Below are 19,911 nucleotides of genomic sequence, written 5' to 3'. Positions count from 1 at the left end.
ATGTAAAGATGCAACATTGCTTTTTACCTGTGTTTTCCTGATGAAACCGAATTTTTTTCGTTTAGTTTTTGTTTTCATTTATAATAGTTTGCTTCATCTACAAATATTGAATTATCCGCAATCTTTTACTCTGCTGTGTACAACTTCATTACAAAATTCTACAAAGACCATTGACATAGTTATACAGAAAAGAAAAATCTTGAAATGGAAATATTAAGCAATTTGATTTAACTTTGTTCATGTTTCAGTTTGGATGTGTGCACTTTCGAAATATGTTTTTGATTTTTCTCTCCTCTTTAATCTACGAAAAATTCTTCATTCAAAATTCATCATTCCGATTGTTCCATTTAAAAAATTGTCTGCACAAGATTTCAGCTGAGTTTTGGGCATTGCGCTTATGAATAAATAAAGGAGTAGTGCAATTTGATGTTTTTTTTTTTCATTTTTATTTCAATAATTGTTGTGTAATAGAAGTTTTTCCTTGTATACAATTCACATTTCACTTCTCCCTATTCTTCATCAATTTTCTTCGTCTGCAATGTAATCTTTGTTTTTACTCTTTCTTCTTCGGCTTCTTCTTTCCAAATATTAACGATTTATTTTATTGAAATTGGAATGAGCCAGAATACAGACATCGACTTGAAATAAAAATCTATAAAAGTGAAACATAGTGGTTTTTGCTGCGTTTCACTTGTATAGATTTTTATTTCAAGGCGAGTTTTTATTCTAGTCCAATAATTTCTCCTTAATATGTAAATAAACTAAAAGAAGGGAAAAAATTAAACATAAACGAATGCCTCCAAATTGATTTTTTCGATAATTTAATCTCGATTTCCTGTCTAATTTTTGAAATCGCCAAACATTCGCAAAAGGTCGATGATGTTGTTTTTTCCAACTTGGTTGTGTTATTTGTCGAGAAATGGTCACAGGCAGTGGTAATTTGATTCGAGATCTTTCTTTATCAATTATTTTGGCCATAAAGAAACATCATTGATGCAAACAGGCTCATTCGCTGTCTATAAATTGGATCTATATTCGTATAAATACGATACACGGTATAAAACAGTTGCGCAAAACATAATCCATTTTCGAACAGTTAAGACAATAAAATCAAGATTTTGTTTTTTGTTTTTCGAGACACACCATAACTGATTCCAATTGGCATTCGTTAACAGAGAATTAAATTCTGGCTACAGTCGTTCAATAACTGAACGAAAATGTTTTGTCGTTTAATAAGAGTTGTGAGTGTGTCTGTGGCTGTGTGAGCCTCTAGATTTTTTTTGTGTTGTTTTGTGTTATTAGTTTGTACAAACATTATATTATTAGTTTGTTATAATATTTCAAACTGAAATTTCTCGCTATTGAATAGAATTGACCAGAATAATAATAAAAAAGAACAAACCCAACAATTTTCTCTGTCTAAATAGATGCGATCTAGTTGAATTTGGCATATTTTTAAAAAAACGAACGCCACTAAATATTTACTTGTGTTTGTGTATCTCGGTGTGTTGTAAATTATTTTCTCTTTGCTAAATGTTATAAGTTTGATTTTGTTTGTTTGTCTGTTTTTCATCAACTTTAGTTATTCTTTACTCCTTGTTTTTTTTTTGGTTTAATTAAAGCTTGTTTTGTCTCGGCTGTTGTTTTCCATTTTTTAAATGTTATATTATTATCTTCGTCATCGATTCGTGAATTTTCCAAGTAAAAAATAATCAAGAACGAGAAAAAAAATCGCATTGCGTGATTTTATCTCTCTCTTTCCATATTTGCCTATTTCAGTTTTGTCATCGGACATTCAAATATTGCAAGTGAATATCATATCACAATTAAACACTTTTGGATTAATATGTTGACTGCACGGTTTTTTTATTGTTCATAAAAAAAATTACGGAAGATGTCATAATATCTATCTTTCTCTCTCATTTTTTTTTTTCATTTGGTTCAGTCGGTATGGTTTTTGGTGGTTGTTAAATCTTCAAACGAGCCTATTTGTTTCTAAACTAAAAAGATCATTGCATTGGGGGGAGGAAAAAACACACAAACAAATTCGAGATTTCAAACGAACGACCAAGTTCGATTAATTGAATTGAAAGAATGTATGTGTTTGTGTACATTTGAACAATTTGATACGATATATTTGTTTTCTTTTTAATTATTGATTTGGCTTTATTTTTCATATATGTTTTGTGGATGTTTCACTCTCGTTCACGCTTTTCATTTTGTCATTAAATCGTCTGAAAGAAGGAAATCTCTATAGATTTCAATTATAGATTCATTTTGTTTTCTTTACAAGTAACAATGTGTATTTCTTTTTTTTTTTAATTAAATTTTTTGATTTGCATTTTCAAATCTCTATTTATGTCAACATTATCATAAATTTGATTTAAATATCCTACATTTTTTTGTTTAAGTGTGGTTTCTTTTTTTTGTGTGTGTGTTGTATGTGTGTGTGGGTGTGTAGTAATTTTTAGAGCGTAAACACGTCAAAGGCAGAATCTGTCGCAAAAAATTACCGTTATTTTTTTTCTTCTTAGTTATCTTTTTTCTCTTTTTCTTTTCAAAGTTCAAGAGTTTAACTCTGTTACTGGAGGATGTTAGTGAATTTAGAATAGCTGCTTGTTGACTGTAAAAAATAAAGACAACTTCTCCAATTTCGGAAATGAAACGATTGCCGGAGGATTGAAAAGTTCTCGTCTGAAAATTGTAAGAAAATAACAACGATAAAGAAAAACTCCAAACGTTCGTGTCAATTTTGTGCGATGTTCCACATTTAACGTGGTTCGCTCCTTAATTTACAATAATATAATAATAATAATAGTGAACATATAATAGATTATAATCATATGTAATAATTTAGCCGAGAATGAAAGGTGAAAGTAAGAGAGAGAGAGATAGAGCCGAGTCCATTACGAATTTATTGCAAGAAAACATCGCAAAACTGTTCGATCGTCGTCAATAATCAATATGTTTATATTCGAAGTCAATTTGTAATAAACGTTCCACTCGTTTTGGTTACTAGGAGCTGATCAGAGCCATGCGGCAAATCGAGCAATTTTTGTTCGTTCCCCCTCCCTCTCTCTCTCTATCTCTTTCCGAATCATTCTAGTTAGTAAGAGTTAAATTTTCACATTCTACACCGTCTACTGTCAATTACTGTTGCATTCGCTGCATTCTTTTATATTCATTTTTTCTTCATCATTTATTTTCCCTCAAATAACAATAGAATCATAAAAATAGTTAAACATAATTTTTTTTTCTTCTGCATTCATTCACTTTTTTTTTAAATCTTTTTGTTTTTTTCTCTACATTCCATTTTTTTATATAAATATAGTTAAAAGAAAAAAAACGTAAATCACATTGGTCAGAGATTGGCGCTCAAATAAAATTGGATGACAAGGTTTCCTTTTTGTTAGTAATTTCTGCCGTTATACCCCGTTCAACAGGAGAGATAGAGTCTGTCTATTTTATATCCAATATTTTAAATTTTCTTGCCATGTTTATGTTTGTATTTTTTTTTCGTATTTTTTTTTGTCTGTTCTAGTCTCGATGCATTTTATTTGTTTTGTTTTATTTAAATGTAGTAATTTATTTTCGCTCTCTTGAAAATATAAAATTTAATTGTGTTTTTCTCTTTTTTTTTTTATCGCTATGGCTTTTCTTCAAGCAATTTTCTTCTGTGTACTATTCCAATTTTAAATTGATTTGTTTGATTTTTCTATGATTTAGACACATTTTTTTAAATTTATCAATTTGCTGCTGTGACATACATTATTTGGACGTAGATACCATCTAATTTAGAATTTACTGGAACGGGGGCAGTGGGTTGATTTTGGTTTTGCCTCATATTTTCTTCGTTCGGGATTCGTTTTGTTTTCTCTTCAAAGAATTTTTTGTTAAATATATATATATTATAAGATAAGTGTCGTGTCACTCTCTATCTGTCTCGAATAAATGTCCATATGAATGTGTGTACAGCGTGCAAAGTGATAATTTCTTTTTTGTATTTGAAATGTGTTTTTACACGGAGATAGAATTTTTTTCGTTCGTTTTTTTTTTTCAATATTTGTTTATATAAATAGTGCTCGTCCAATTCATCTTGAATTTTAGCCTATCCCCGTTGCTGTTGAGACTGTGGTTGAGATGACGTGTCCGAAATGAGATTTGATCCATTTGTCGATGTGGTGGCCGTCGTATCTGTTAGCTGTGTACCTAATCCCGTATCACCGATCAACGAAACTGTTGTTTGATCATCACTATAATTTACAAGCGTAGTGCCACTGCTACTGCTGGTTGTGACTGAAATGTGACCACAACACGAAAAAAAAAACAGACAAAGGTAAGAAAATTGAGATCAAAGAAAACATGTCAAAATAATGTATCGGTTTTTAACGAATTGACTTTCTTGAATTATGTAAAAAAAAAAAAAATCGGGGGGAAAATGTACCTGTTGCTGCTGTTATTGAAGCAGATGTAGTCGAGGACATATGTATTGTCGTTAAATTTGTTGAGGACTGTAGTAGTGACGTTTGTGAATTTAATTCCGTACTTGGTATCGATGATGACGATGCCGACTGTTGTGGTAATGCGGGATCATCAGTTAATCGCAATGCAATCTCCAAATCACGTAACACATCTGTTTCTTTGGATTCTATTAAATTGAAACGCCTGCAATAAATGTAACAACAAAAATGCTTTAGTTAAATGTATCGTTCAATTGATTCAATGATGGAAAAGTGTTGATTGCAAAATGGAAAACCTTCATATAGAATATGGTGAAAGAGGTTTTCGTGGGCGATAGAAGATATTGTTTACTTACTTATGCAACGCGGTCAAATGGGCAAATGTTAAATTTAAATGTGAATGTAAACCTAACAAAGCAATCTCCCGAAAATGGGCTGCATACAAATGAGCAATCACATGAAATAATAGTCGCAAGATTTTCCTTGCAATGCTTTCGAATGAACTAGGAAATTCGTTGGCATATTTTGTTGGAAATATCGACTCATCGCTAACAGTTTTTTGTGTAAATGTCATTACATAGTCGATGTATTGCGGTGCTGCGACGCGAGTCTTTTTCCCCTTTTCGTCAAACCATAAGTACATTCTGTGGAAAAATGAACAAAAAGAAGAAAAAGAAGAAAAAGAAAACATGGTGGCATTAAAAATTGTCAGTTTCATGAAAATGAATTATATTTGTTGCATGTTGATTCATACCTATTTCCTGGTCCAGTCATATCTGGGCACCCGGATGTTGTACAAAATTCACTAATTGTTCCATACACTAAATTTACATGTTCGAATAGTGCCAATGCTGTGGAAATGAAAACGGAAAAACACATTAATATGACTCATGGGAATTTGTAGCCGACCCGAAAATGGTCTACACAGCCAACATCACTACTACCATAAAAACACACAAATCGATAATAAAACTTACTGTGCGAAGCAAGCCATTCGTTATAGTCTAAGCCAGCTGGAAGTTCTACAATTGTATTAAGATTGGCATCGGTAAGTTTTCGTTCAAGTACACTTTCTTCTAAATAGAGTTTTGTGTCATTTGAATTTTGATCACCGTCCTTTTCCTTGCGCCGGGCTTTTCTGTAATTAGCAAAATGGAAAAAAATTTAGAAATGATATTTTTCGAAATTTTCTCTATTTTTTTTTTTTAAATAAAATTTCATCAACTTGAAAAAGAAGACTGGAATCGATTGAGGTTGGTAATGTTTATTTCGTTGGTATTTTTTTCTACATTGCAATCTAACATGTGAATGTATTCATTGTGTGCATTATCAAAAACGAACCAAAATAAACGCCTTTGCCAAGACAAAGTAGAGAATTTGGTTTGTCGGTGCTTGCGAAGTGTATTATGTTGACATTATGCCACAAACCAAATATGATAAACTGGTTATTCTTTTTCAGCTTGTTTTTTTTTTTGTTCACTTAAAAAAGCTTGCATGTTAAATTCTTTTGTTTGGCGATTAATGTGTGGTTTTGTTTTCCTCGTTCATTGAATTTATTTTTTCGTTTGTTTCGAGCACTTACGTGCGTTCATAATATGCTGTGAGTGCATTCGATTCACACTTTCCATTGAAAATGCGTATTACAAAAAAAATGGAGCAAAAAAATTCGCAACACAGACAAACCAAATTTGCGCTCAATTTAAACGTCGTTTCAATTTAATTAATTCAAAAGTTCGGTCTCACGTTCTTCTCTCTATTACATGCATCAACTTGTTGGCCACAATGTTGCACATAAACTTGCCAAAGTAACATACACTTACACAAATACACACAAAAAACACTATTATAGCGATTAAATTACGGTCGTTTTGCTTGTATTGCAAGTTTTTTCTCGTTCTTCTCACTACTTTTTTTTTCCAAATTGTATTCCATTGTTTTCAATTTAATTTATGGAACGAAAATGATGATTTCCACGTTTTTTTAACCGCTTGTAAAATGACAAATGACAAATTGCAATTATTCGCTTCGTTGTGAAATTCAATACATCATGTAATCAGTGTGCACGAGCCATTGCCAATCATTTGATAGATTTATATAGGCGAATAATGATTGAATATTTGAACAAAAAAAAATACTCATCCACATTCAAACGACAAATGGAACTGAAAACGAGAGCAAAGTAATTTTTTCTTTCACTTTCATCAGAAGATTGTAGCTTATTTTTAAATTAAAGCTTTTGAATGTTACCATTTGGGTGGACATTTTTTTATTCAATTGAAAATAATTTCATAAAAGCTGCTAGTTTCAGTGCAATTTTCTATTCTAAAATGCATATTATTCATTATGGACACGATATACTCTGGAAGATGGTGCAGAGCATTTAAAGAATTATGAACTGCAGAGCTCCGTGTTCATAACGCTGAATGATTTTCAATAAATCTTGCAGAAGTTGTAAATATTTAGTAAAATCTAGATGATCTTTTCAAATGATCTCAATGATAGTCAATAAAACGTTTTTTTTTTTTAATCATGTGCCTTTGACTAATGTGATTTTTTTTAAATAAAAAAGTCTTTTTGAAACTCTTTTCGTCTTTTAGAGAGAGAGAGAGAGAGAGAGAACGGATTTAATGAGATGAAAGTTGTTTTTTTCATTTGATTATGTAGAAAAATCGAAAGAGTGCTTTTGAGTGTTCGAAAATCACAAAAAAAAATCGTAAACAAATGTCAAATTGCGCTTGAAATAGATTTGTCACAACTTTTTATTATCCAAATACGAAAAAATATGACAACCACTAAACCAACGACGGAAATTGTTTGAGTGCCACAAATATTAAAAAATATATATGGTTAATTGGTTATATCTTATCGCTAGTCGCTTTGCTCACAATTGACAACCATATATGATTAAAATAACAAAGCAACTGTTGTCACAAAGTATTACAAGTATAATTAATGTAATATATTTTAAGAATGCCATCAAAAAATGATTGGTAATCGGTGTGACTCATGGCATGGGTTACAATCGATGATGAAATGATTTGGCCCCCCAAAAAAATCTATCAACAGTTGAGCTGGTTTCGATATTTGGTAAGACACTTACGTTGGACAGAAGAATACATTGATTGATTCTTGTGCATATCGTAGCAATGATCCAAATGCATCACTTAATTTGGACGGCACTGTGACCACTTGCCACATGAGTTTCTCATGTGATCCCGTTCGCATGTGTGTTTGAGTTTCGTTAGGAAGCTGAATGTTTGGTCGTGTATTGCTCAGCCGTATTATTATTGTATCTGTATCAAATGCCGGTAAATGTTGTTCGATTTCTTGCTTTTGTTCTTGTTGAAATGCACACGATGTTTTATGCTTACAATAAATCGGCGTCGTTGGTTTAACTTTCATTCGAAATCGTTTGCACAATATTTGAATGCACATAATTCTACATAGAAAATACGTCACTTCTGTCGACGAAGCTTTTTTTTTTTTAAATTAAGACATAGAAAACATATGGCACTACATTCACTTTATTAGTAACCGTCGAATGACACACGCGCACAGCAAAAATTAATTTGTTTCTTTTTCAATTCTTCTCTGTTGCCGCTGTGGTTCACTTTACATTTATCCAGTAATTTTTATCCAATTTATGCACGAAGATCACGATTTTAGTGTTAGTTTGCGGCGGAAATTCATTTGCCCACTTCATTATACAGCAAACGCACGGAATGAATTTGAATTGACAACCGTATCGCTTTGATGATATTTTGTTTATGCGAACTTGTCACACAAATTCTCGCACTCTCTCCTTTTCAATACGGGCGATCGCAAGTCAAACAACCTGATTCATCAACTGGACGGGTTATGTATTTCGTGTTGTTTTTTTTTTTGTTCAACTACTATTACTTCTTCTTTTTTTATGTCGTATCTTAAAAATAACTCCAAAATACATCTGCAATATATCAAATGATATCACTTCTGAATGACTTGACTTGACTATCAACCTATAATGTTCGGTTCGATACTCTTCTTCTTTTTTCTTTCTTTGTTTTGCTATTTATAATGCTGAAATTATACACGTACGAAAATTGATTATATATTTGTTGGTTGTTGTTTCGTTTTGTTGTTCGATTGTTGCGATGAATCACATGCCACATGGATTTAAGTGTGTGTGCGTGTGTATCGATATTTGCTATAAATCGATAAGTTTTTATCATCGCACTTTTATGCAATTTATCAACCGTTGATTTTATAACGCTTTGTCTCGTTCAAACAATTTGGAGAATGATAAAGAGCGTGTGTATGTTATAAATGTGATTATGGTTCTATGGTATGCTTTTTCACAGAAAAGCTTCTGCACGTGTGCACAAAAAGAGCCAGAATGATAACAATTTGTTTTTCTTTTTTGTTGGTTTCGTGCGTTCTAACAAATTGCCTTCAATCATCCTAATGAATTTTCAATCCGAATTTTTTGCAAGCAATTTTCAGGCGCCCACATAATAAAAAAAGCAACAACATGGAATATATTTCATTTTAATTACTTCGATTCAAAGTTATCATATTTCAAACGATAAATCGAATATGAACACCGAACATTTTATTCACAAATTGGTTTTTGCCTACGCATCGTGTATACGCTAAAATTACCGTAATTTTGCTAATGAATGGCATTCAATTTATTCATTTTTTTAAAATGTATATGTGCTTCAATTTTGAATCGATGCAACTGCGTGATGCTTAATAGGTGTGCACTCGAAAAAAGCAACAGAGTGAGAAAGAGAGAGAGACAGAGCTAGAACAAGAGATCAACCTTCAGTTCTGCCTGACACAAAAGTAAACATAATTAACCATTTTTCATAGTGTCAATGTATGTTTTTTATTTTGCTCACGCCACGATGCCGTTGACACATGAGTTATCTCGTTTGCCCCAATGGAGGGATTTTGAAACGTGAAATATGCGAATTTATGTCGGATAAAATGCAAATAATTATTCACACGCGCATTCATTAATGCATTCGCTACAAAGAGTATGAAAAAAATTCAAACGAGCGAGGTGGAAATTTAATCAGTTAATCAGGTAATAAAACCAAACACTTTGAAAGAATGCACGCATTAAAGCATTTTTGCATCTATGGACATGCTTTTATCATCTATAAATTCACCATTTTCAACAGTGACAAACTTGTATCTGTTGCCAATCGGATACGTTCAGGTATATCGGCAATACAATCACATTTGTTTACTCAAAAAAATAATTTTTTTGTTTTATGACGGAAACCGTATCGCAATTTATGCGAGATATGACAAAATTGATCCAAGTCAAACACACGTTTGTTATTCACTCTTTAGAGCGAATAAGATTTATAGAACGAAATGTGAACAAAATATTTTTCTCACAGAAAGTACAAATGACAAAATCAAATGTGATTTGTTTTTTCATGCATGACAAAATACAGTGATTAGAACCCAGTATTGATACTTGAATTGAATATTGTTACTGTAGGCTAGGTTTGTCGAATTTTGGTCTTCTATAAGTTATAATTTGAAATTTTTGTGGATTTTCACTCAAAAACTCAAATTATGGAGAGATACACGTTTCCCTCAAAATATATTTCGTGTATGACTGCAGTAAAAGTATAATTTGAAAATAACGTTCGCGCAAAATAAAAAGCGCATCGACCAATTATGGCATTGAAATGTCAATATTATAGATCAAAATTCTGAAATACACGTCTACAGTAAAAGTTATTTATTTTATTTAGCTTTAACGCAGATTAATACTGGGTAATCCAGTCTGAGTTCTAATTCGCTGTATTTCCAAGAGCATATTTTCGGAACCAACAAAAAATCAGCGATGTTTTTTAACAAAAACGAAAGAAAGATTTCATTTCCAATCGCTTTCAATTTACGTAAAATATCCATTCTGGTGTAAAATCATCAATAAAGCCATTGCATATCCATTGGACTATACCATAAATTTATCTCAAAGGAAATATGACTTGCATGAGCAAGCTCTTAGCTCAAATAAATACCGTAAACACGGTAAATAATTGGGTCAATTTGCTCACGATCAATTCATTTCATTTCTTATAATTATCCATATAATGTGCACGTCGGGAGTCTCATATGTACGCACATTTATTAAATATAACTGTGACGACGTAACTTTGAATTAAAAAAAAAACATACACACACACAGAAATAAGTTTTAACAAAGACAAGATTTCAACGTTTCAACAGTTTTATACATGTGTGCAGTGTTTTATTTTGTCGTTGGTCTCTGTTACATACTGCTGGCGCAAAATGTGAATTATTTGTCATAAAAAAAAGAATGCTAAATAAAAAATCGGCGGGAAACTGTGCAGCAAATAGAAAAAGCAGATAAAAAATGGAACAATTTTATTTGTCGCGCTGGTCAATGAGATATAATTGATCATGCAGTCGTACAGATAAACGCAATTGTGAAATAGCCAGATGTTAATGGCTTTTTGCCCATAATTTAATATACGCTAACAGTAAAACACCGTGTGTGTGCGCGCCCGCAGAAGCACGCATAAATTGTATGTGTCCGACCGTCTGTGTGCCAATGCATCAAATGACTAGCACCAATTATGTCATCATCGTGTACTATATTTACAAAGCACTGTCCAAGAGAAGAAGAAAAAAGTCATTACAATGAATCGAACTGAATTCGCGTGCACAAGAGATTTTTGTTGAGATTATTTCACATTGACGATTTCCGTTTTGAAATGACTTTAGCAGCGAATTCAATTTTAAATGGAGCCAATTATATGTGAACCACACATGATTTATTAGCAAATGATGAAAAAAAAAATCGAATCTCAATTCGAGCCGCAGTAGCGAGATTGATGAGATGAGATTAGGCGATTTAGTTCAGTATTTTTCTTTTACGTTCTACTTGTATTTCATCATTTTGGCTACGCCAAATTAGAAGCGCCAACCCAATTCGGTAACGACTTAGCCAAACAAAAGTGATCAGATTGATAAACTGGACAAAAAATAATAACAATTATTAGAAACGACGGCGGTCGCGTCATCATGACATCAAAATGTAATTGAACTGTTTATATTTCAATGAATTTTTGACCGATGTGCATATGAAGCTGATAATGTAATTTATGGGGCTGGGCAAAAAAAAAACAAATGATTTAATTGAACAACAACTTAAAAAAAAGACTGTGAACATCTTGGTTGCATGGATTCGACGCTGTCATCGTTATGCTTATTGAATTACGAACACAGTATGTAATAATGTATCGTAGATCGCAGGCGTTGCATTTGCATACAAAAAAATCTACACATAGAGAATGAAACGCAACAAACAATTGCCATTTATCATATATTTTATGCACATTTTGTGTTTTTGTTTGCATCGAAGTCGAGTTCTTTGTTAATTTGTCATTGTTTTGTTCTTGTCTTGAGTGTCGATGATCGACCGATATGTATGAAATAAAACTTCACACTTATTCATTTCCCTTTTTTTAAACACGTCAATGTATTTGTCATTTATCGGTAAATAAATAACCGAAAAAGAAGAGAAATTGAAACGTAAATTAATTGACAACCAAAAAACAAAGAGCAACGACAATAAACAAAAGAAAAGAACTTTTTCTAATAACATCAACTGGCGTTGTGTTGTAAATTGTATCGTAATTAAGCTCCATAAAGACACATATATGCATGATGTATAAAAAGGCTCAAGTTCATTCTCATCGATCTGAGCGTATGGTCGGTAGGCTCGCTTACTCGCTTCCACACAAATGAAAAGAAAAACAATTATACACAGTGTTATTCAAGTGGCTAACGCTGACGACATCAACTATAAAGTACACTTCTCTTTTGGCTCTCTAAAAAAGAGCGCGCGCACACACACACACGCTTGTCGTGTTAATTGGTACTCAATTTTTATTGTGTGTTGGCCATAGTTTTTTTTGTATTCGAATAATGTTTATAAAGTCATGTCCTCAATATGGAGTATGTGTTTGGAAGCGTTTTGTTTCCAATGAAAAGTGTGTTTGTACATTTCCATTTTTGCCCGGGCTTTTCCCTCTCGAAAAAAAAAACAACACTTTAATTCATTGTTATGCATAGAGCAAATGCCTTTTTACTATTTCAAAAGAATAAATTCTTGTTTTTTTTTTTTGTATTTCAAATACAAAAACTAACAATGTTCTGCATTGAGGAATAAAAACACGATTTTCCATTCAAAAATCGCATGAACGTTTGACGTTGGTGTTCATCAGCGGTGTTCAACGTATGGTTGTTCCATTTTGTTTTGATGGAGTATCAATTGGCAAAGTAAACCATAAAATTGATCGACATACGACATATCTAATCATACGATTTTGTTTTCGGTTATGTGTCGAAAACTGAGAGATAGAGAGAGAGAGAGAAAATCATTCCAATTTCAATATCAATACAGAGCCTAATGAAGTGATAAGATTTCAATCATTTAAGGCCACACATTTTCATTTCACAGCGAATTCAATTTTTTTTATGATTACGATGATGATGAAGTAAAACAAAAATGCGATTTATTTCCTTGCGGATTGGGAATAGGCTACGTTGTGTATGTGTGTGTGTTTGGGCCAGAATCGATTCTTCACTACATTTGACTTTGTTCGATCGAACAAAGAACAAAACGTGTGACTAATTAGAATTGAGTGGAAGTTAAAAGTCGCGCCATTAACACAGCTGATGAATTTAAATATTCGAACAGAGAGACAGCAGTGGAGTGAAAGAGATGGAAGTGGAAAGAAAGAAGAAAAAAACAGCTGAAACAATAAAACGAATTGCATACGACTAACTGTGACACGATGAACATAAGTTCAATTGAATAAATTTATTTTTGATGACACCAATTGAATGCACACAATTTTTAACACACAAACACCGAAAGAGAGAAAGAAACAATAATTGAGTGAAAATATCGTTCATTCAAGCAATAAAGTTTCTATATTCTTGCACAATTCATTCAATTTCTCGTATATTTCAAATTGTTCAAAATGGTAGATAGAATGTGATCTCGGCAAAATATGCGAAAAATATTTGGCCTCGACACTTGGAACTCACACTTTGCACTTATAATTTACAATCAATTAAATTGTTCAATTCGATTAAGTTGAATAAAAAAAAAATAAACCAAATTATCGCGATACAAATTTGATTTCAAATTATCACAATATCCTGTGAATTTCGTGATATGTCAACGATAACTTCAACTATCTATCAAAAGTATTCAGGTTTTTTTTTCTAACCTCATGTGAAATTAGCCCACAAGCCAAAATATGACAAGCTTCGAAAATGAGCCGCCAACAGATAGGAACGAATGGAAAAGAGAATGCGACCACTTTTGATAAAGTGTTAAATTTCGTTTAGGAATGGTAAATAGCAATACGCTCATTTTTTTTTTGTTGCACCAGTCACATGGGCGCTCATTTCGTGCGTGTGCGGTCGGGAATACGGTCGACGTCATAGGAAAAAAAACGTCGAATATTTCTGTTTTTGTTTATATTCATCATAAAATGTCATGTTGATTGCTTTTTTTCACGATATTTGCATGCTTGAACAGCTCAAAAGATTTTTCCTTGGAATTTTTGTGTGTATTTTTTTCTCTCGCTTTATTACAATGTAATCGGGAATTATTTTTATTTCTCTTTTTTTATTTTGCTTCTCTCCATAATATGAGCGCGAACAAAAAAAAATCTATTCATTGTTTCTACGCTTAAAAGTGTTTGGTACTCGGCGCTCGGTAGCCGTTCGATCAAAACAAACGTCATCCACACGATTTTAATTTAAATAAAATATGCAAAAGTTGTTTTCTATGCTAGCATGATAATCGGTTGGTTTTTACATTTTGCCGTCATATGCTACTAATTCGCACCGTTTGTTGTTGTTTTCGGTTTTCGTTTGAAGCTTGTAAAGCGCGCGCGAATGAAATAACGTAACACACACACACAAACACAAATGGAATAATATGCAATTGGCAATGAAAACAAAGGCCAAGAAAACTGGTAAAGCAGGTAGGCTGGCTGGCAAACGTCACTATTGTTGTGGCCCGAAAATGGTCAAAATCTTACAACGTCTATCGCTTATGAACAATAGAAGAGGTCGAACAATTTATAACATCAAAATGATAAAACTTTTAAAATAGCACAATATAAGATGACACACTTTAATCCATCAATCTGTACAAAACTAGAAAACACGAAAAATAGTCACCACAAATTTATTAGAATCGAACAAACACTTTTATTACACGCTGGTATTCTCTTTTTTCATGATGAATTTCAACAAATTCGAAATGTTGCAATCGTTTTCTTGTAATTATTTACTTTTTTTGGATGTCGAAAAATACGATCGCAGAAATTAAACATCATCGTTCAACACTTCAACCGAATAAAATCGTTTCATTGACACGGAAAGAGTTTTGCGCGAACACGAATACAAAATCTACATCTAAAACACGTTCGATCACCATAAAGTCATTTTGATTTCTGACTCAAGTTTTTTTTTTCTCTTCTGTTATTAATTAAGGAGCAATAACAATAATCGAGCATAAGGAAAACGAAGAGAGGCCCGTGTGTGTGACGGAACGCAAACGAAGCAGTTAGCGCGAGTGAGAAAACGAGTGCAAAACACAAAAGCGAAAATGAAATATTTAACATTCGGGCCCGTTTTGATCGTTTGTATGCGTGCGATATTTGTATGTGTGTGTGTGTGCTTTTATTTTATTGTTGTTGACGTTTATTTTTCTATTTCGTGTGCTTTTTTATTGACATTAAATATATTCCGTATTTATAATAGTCAAGATATTAACACACATATCCGTGTGTCGGTGCGCTACACAAAAATCGTGTTTATAGTTTTGCCATATTTGTGTTGTGTGTTTGCAAAATTCGGAATAAAGAGACGAAGGGGCACGAAGCAGGTCGTGCAGCAAGTTAAATGCATAGATTTGTGAGAGTGTGTTTTACTTCACACTCTTGAGTGTGTGTGTGCGCTCCTTTTTTCACTCTAAAACACATGCTATATGCATCATCATACCATTATTTACAGTGGTATTTTCATGTCCGTGAACAAAATGTTGCCGCGTGTGTATAATACCATCATATGTTTTTTTTTTCTCCATATTTTCTATAGCGAAGTAAGAATGCAGCGCGAATGGAGTTGTTTATTAGCTCCTTTTAAATCGGCATTTTTGTCGAGTCCTCGACGGGCGCTATAATGGCGTATACATAATCAAACGATTTTCCATAAGTGCATGAATCACAGCAAGAACAAAACAAGAAAATCACCTGCCAAGCATTCTGACATATAAATATACACATTTGCGCTATATGCCTTACCAAAATTCACATACACCTTGGCACCGTACGTATGGGCCTAGGCAAATTAACAATCAAATTTATAACAACGAAAATAAGAATGGGGAGAGAGAGAGAGAGACAAACAACAGTTATACTCATTGCTTTTTGATATTTCAATCGTCATCGATTCCATCGACTATGGCAAAAGTCCAATGCTAAAATGTAAAAGAACCAAGAGAACACTCGACATCAAAAACATCGACATGAAAGATGAAATAAAGCTCAATATGTTTTGCTTTGTTGTGGTTTCTTTTGTCGCAAAGGTGAAACTGTGACAACTGTGAATTTATACACCGTATAAGCTGTTTAAAAACGAAGAAGAAGTAGACGATCGTCGAAAAAAAATGATTATGGAAATTTTTCGACATTTATTCATTTATGCACGTTAGCTAATCCTGTCACTTTCGATTTTGACATGTGAGTGAGTGTGTGTATTTTCGTATGCTTGTGTGTTGATGATTCATTTAAATGAATTTCATTTGATATATATATTCACGACACGGGTCGCCTCCGGTTGCCATTAATTAAATACGGCATTAAATTAGAAAATTCATTTCTCGTTAGTGTGTATTTCGTGTTTGTTATTTGTAAATAAATGAAGAAGAAAAAAAAAGATATCAATTTATAATGAATGTGATTCTGTGAGCAAAAACTTTTATTTTATTTGCACTATAAATTTCATTTATAATTCGAAAATTGATGACAGTTATTAAAATTGTTGTGAGCGCAAAATAGATAGAAAACGTGCCATTTAAATGCGAAGCAAACTATAATCTTATAAACTTACTGAATATTAATCACCATATAAATGATTTCTTTCTGTTTGTTTGCTGAAAAGCGATAGAAAGAGTATGAAAAGTGCTCTTGCGCACACACACACACGCAGTAAAGTGCAAAAATACTTCCGTCATTTGAATAATGCACAAAACACATTGCAATCCGACTTTGTAGTCAATTTGGCGCGTGAATAATAAAATTTCGATTTGATTGTGTGTACGAGTAATATCAAATACTTAAATTTATGCAGATATCCATGTGGTAGTATATCAGCTTGTGTGACAGCTTTTTTTTTTTCTTTTCATTTTTTGTTTTGCAGCCGCCGCAGCAACAGTGAGAAAACGACACTTTGAAGTAATATGCATAACCGACGTCAAAATTCGAGCAACAAAGCATTTTCGCAAATAAAACCTGCTTCTCAATAACAATAACATTTTGATTTTGCGGCTAAGTAAATACTCCAAATGGGTACATACATTAAAAAATGTGTGCGCGCTTGATTGACGCGGAAAACAAGAAACACAATTTTACATTACGCTATTGTGCTCGCTTGATTTTCAAGTTCGACATCATACACTTATGTTTTGATGTAAAATAGAGACTCGCGAGAGGGAGATAGGAATAATATGATTTTGACTGTGTAAACTTGAACCAATTGTGATTACGAAATCTCTATCACAACACGTTTTTTCAATTTGAATTCGTAGTAAATAGTGTTTGGCACAATTTGCGTGGGATTTCGAATTAATCGCCACTAATTGTGCAGTCATGCCTCTTGGCCTAAAGTACTAAACGATTTGACGTTTTGTGTGTCTTACATCTATCTCTCTTTGATGTTTGGCTATTGAATAAAAGGTGTGAATTTTATGACATGTTCACAAAGAGAAAAAACAAACAAAAACAAGAGGGTAAAACATATGACGGGCGACATCGTAACTATACATTACGATCTTACGATCGATTGACGCAAAAAAATACACAAAGTTTTCAAACAAAAAAATTTGAATATTCACTTTTATTGCCCATTGAAAATTGAACGGGTAATAAATTAGAATCAACAGCAGCAGCGATATAGGCAGCAACTTATCTTAAGAGATATAGTTTGTCGATGCCAAAGGCCATATGAAATGCGATGACAAATTCGTTTGTTGATTCCAACGCGTAACCATGAAATCAACAAAAAACAATCATTTGGTTTTCCGTTGACCGTCGATTGTTGTTTCTTCGCTCTCACTCGTTCACTTAGTCGGCCGAGCGCCAAATTTCAGCTGGCTTATGATATCATCGTATATGCTGGTTGCGATAATTGAGATTGTATTATCTCTGAGTATTAAATCAAAGCCAACATATTTTGCGTGTTTGTACATTTTGAAACTTGTGTGACTGACCGTTATGGTATAATTCTTATCACATTAACCTATAGCTTGTCAAAAACATTGTTCAATGTCGGAAATTCTGAAAAAAAAAAAAAAAATGCGGCAAAAAAGTTCTCCATAAAATAACGATTAGAAATAGAAGAAAAAAATCGTGCGAATAAGGAGCCATTGCCATTGTTCCCGTTCATTTAATCGCTTTCTTTTTTTACATCTCAGATTCTATCTCATGCGAATGGGCGCGATTTCGTTGTTTGTTTGTTTTTTTTCTGCTACCGTTGCCCAGTGTACCACAGCAACAATAACTACGATGAACAACAAAGTGGGAGAGTTTGGTCACACATTGTTACACTTTAAATGGCGAAAAATGACGGAACATTTCAGAAACTAATTTTATTTAATTACACATGTAGAACGAATGAGTGAAATGCTTGATCTCATCAATTTTTATTATTCTATATTTGAGAGAGAGAGAGAGGGAGAGAGAGAGAAAGAATAAGAAACGAGTCCCGTTGCAAACGATGTCAATTTTTGAATTGGGCCTGGTTCGGCACACACAATCACTGTGTGTGTGTATTCTTTTTCTAAATCGAAAGCTTGGGAAAATACATTTTAACGACGATTTTAAACTCATCACTGTGAACATGCCGTTGTAATAGAGAGAAACCGAATATGTTACCTCTCTAGCGAATACTGAAATGAAATGAGATGAAGTTCATAAAAGAAAATGTAACTTACGAACAAAAGCAGATTCGCTGAAATGCAACGCAAGCCAAGAAAAAAATATAAACAAACAAACGAAATTGACAAACAATGATGTGCTCGCGATAATTGCACACCGAATGTGCAAATAAAAATAAGTCATAAATCTAATTTCATCAAAGAGATAAAAGCGTGATATAGCAGCAACCGATGGCAATGCATCGTTTTAGAATTTTGCTTAACAAGTCGACTGAATGACTTTGAAACTTCATAAAAATAGCCAATCAATCAGCTCGTTAAAACATCCAAACGCCAATATATAAAAATAGTTAAAGCGAATCACGATTTTTGCAAAGAGTTTTTATTTTATTGTTGTTGCTTTCTATGTTCAATTGCAAAAGTGATTTGTTTTTCTTAATTCTCTTCGCTTACATTATGCTTGTCCTTCGAGTTGAAATGGAAAATTCGCGTTCAGATCGAAAAAGAGGGGGTTGGAGCGACAGAGAGAGAGAGAAAGAGTGAATGAGATGGAAGTAAATATAAGCGTACCTAATTTACGGCCGAATGGATTGATTTGAAGTCAAAGTAAAGCTAAAATATGCGTAGCAAATGCTGTAGCGAGAAGAAGTAGAAGAAAACATCATGGACATTACGAGTGAATTTTGTTTTCAATTATCTGGGAAAGCACAACGTTCCCATACATAACAAGAAATATGATAGCTGAGAGCGATTGATTTTTGCCTGGTTGTTCACATTCGTTTTCTAATTTGCTTTGGTTCACAGGCGCATACACAATACACATTTAATGTCTAAATTCAGTGCTCATCACACTTATATACATGCTATTTTTTTCGTATCAATGTGCGTTATTTTGAATGAATTCAAAACAAAAAACACCAAAAGAAAATCAACAACAATATTAATATGTATTTATTGTCTGTTGTTATCATAATACAATCGTCACACGGTTGCTTCGATGCCGTATTGTTGTAAACATTATATTTTGTTAAGACTCAGCGAGCGTACGGCGAGTATAAAAACGAAAACATGTGTAATACGTTTCTCTCTCTCTCTCTCTCTCTCTCTCTTCTCTCTATCTGTGTATTTTTGCGAAATTGTTGTCGAAATCAAGAAAATAATTAACGACAAATTGATCGGTGTGCACGATAAGCCGGTAATGTTATTATCAGGTTTTGCTTTCGGGTGAATGTGTGC

At 32.9% G+C, this 19,911-nt stretch overlaps 1 protein-coding gene across 5 annotated transcripts in view; it reads right to left on the bottom strand.

Annotated features, from left to right (window-relative positions):
* Positions 1–1,596: 1,596 nt before the first annotated feature.
* Positions 1,597–19,911, bottom strand: part of LOC116340365 (MOB kinase activator-like 2) — a 103,874-nt gene continuing 85,559 nt past the window's right edge. For 4 of the 5 annotated variants that reach the window (XM_031766837.1, XM_031766840.1, XM_031766838.1 and 1 more), the window contains 5 exons: positions 5,438–5,598; positions 5,215–5,311; positions 4,817–5,104; positions 4,445–4,665; positions 1,597–4,296 (listed from right to left, as the gene is read on the bottom strand). In XM_031766837.1, coding sequence (XP_031622697.1) covers positions 4,109–4,296; positions 4,445–4,665; positions 4,817–5,104; positions 5,215–5,311; positions 5,438–5,598 — 955 coding nt within the window. In that variant the 3' untranslated portion in view covers positions 1,597–4,108. Of the gene's footprint in view, positions 4,297–4,444; positions 4,666–4,816; positions 5,105–5,214; positions 5,312–5,437; positions 5,599–7,560; positions 9,079–19,911 lie in introns of those variants that run through there. The other variant, XM_031766836.1, reaches the window with a different exon arrangement.

The sequence above is a fragment of the Contarinia nasturtii genome, unplaced genomic scaffold (genome assembly GCF_009176525.2).
Source record: "Contarinia nasturtii isolate CC-2019 unplaced genomic scaffold, AAFC_CNas_1.1 Cnas_scaffold_630, whole genome shotgun sequence".
In the NCBI taxonomy this organism is placed as follows: domain Eukaryota; kingdom Metazoa; phylum Arthropoda; class Insecta; order Diptera; family Cecidomyiidae; genus Contarinia; species Contarinia nasturtii.
Note: the sequence above shows the minus strand (reverse complement) of the source record. Positions and strands in the feature narration are given on the sequence as shown.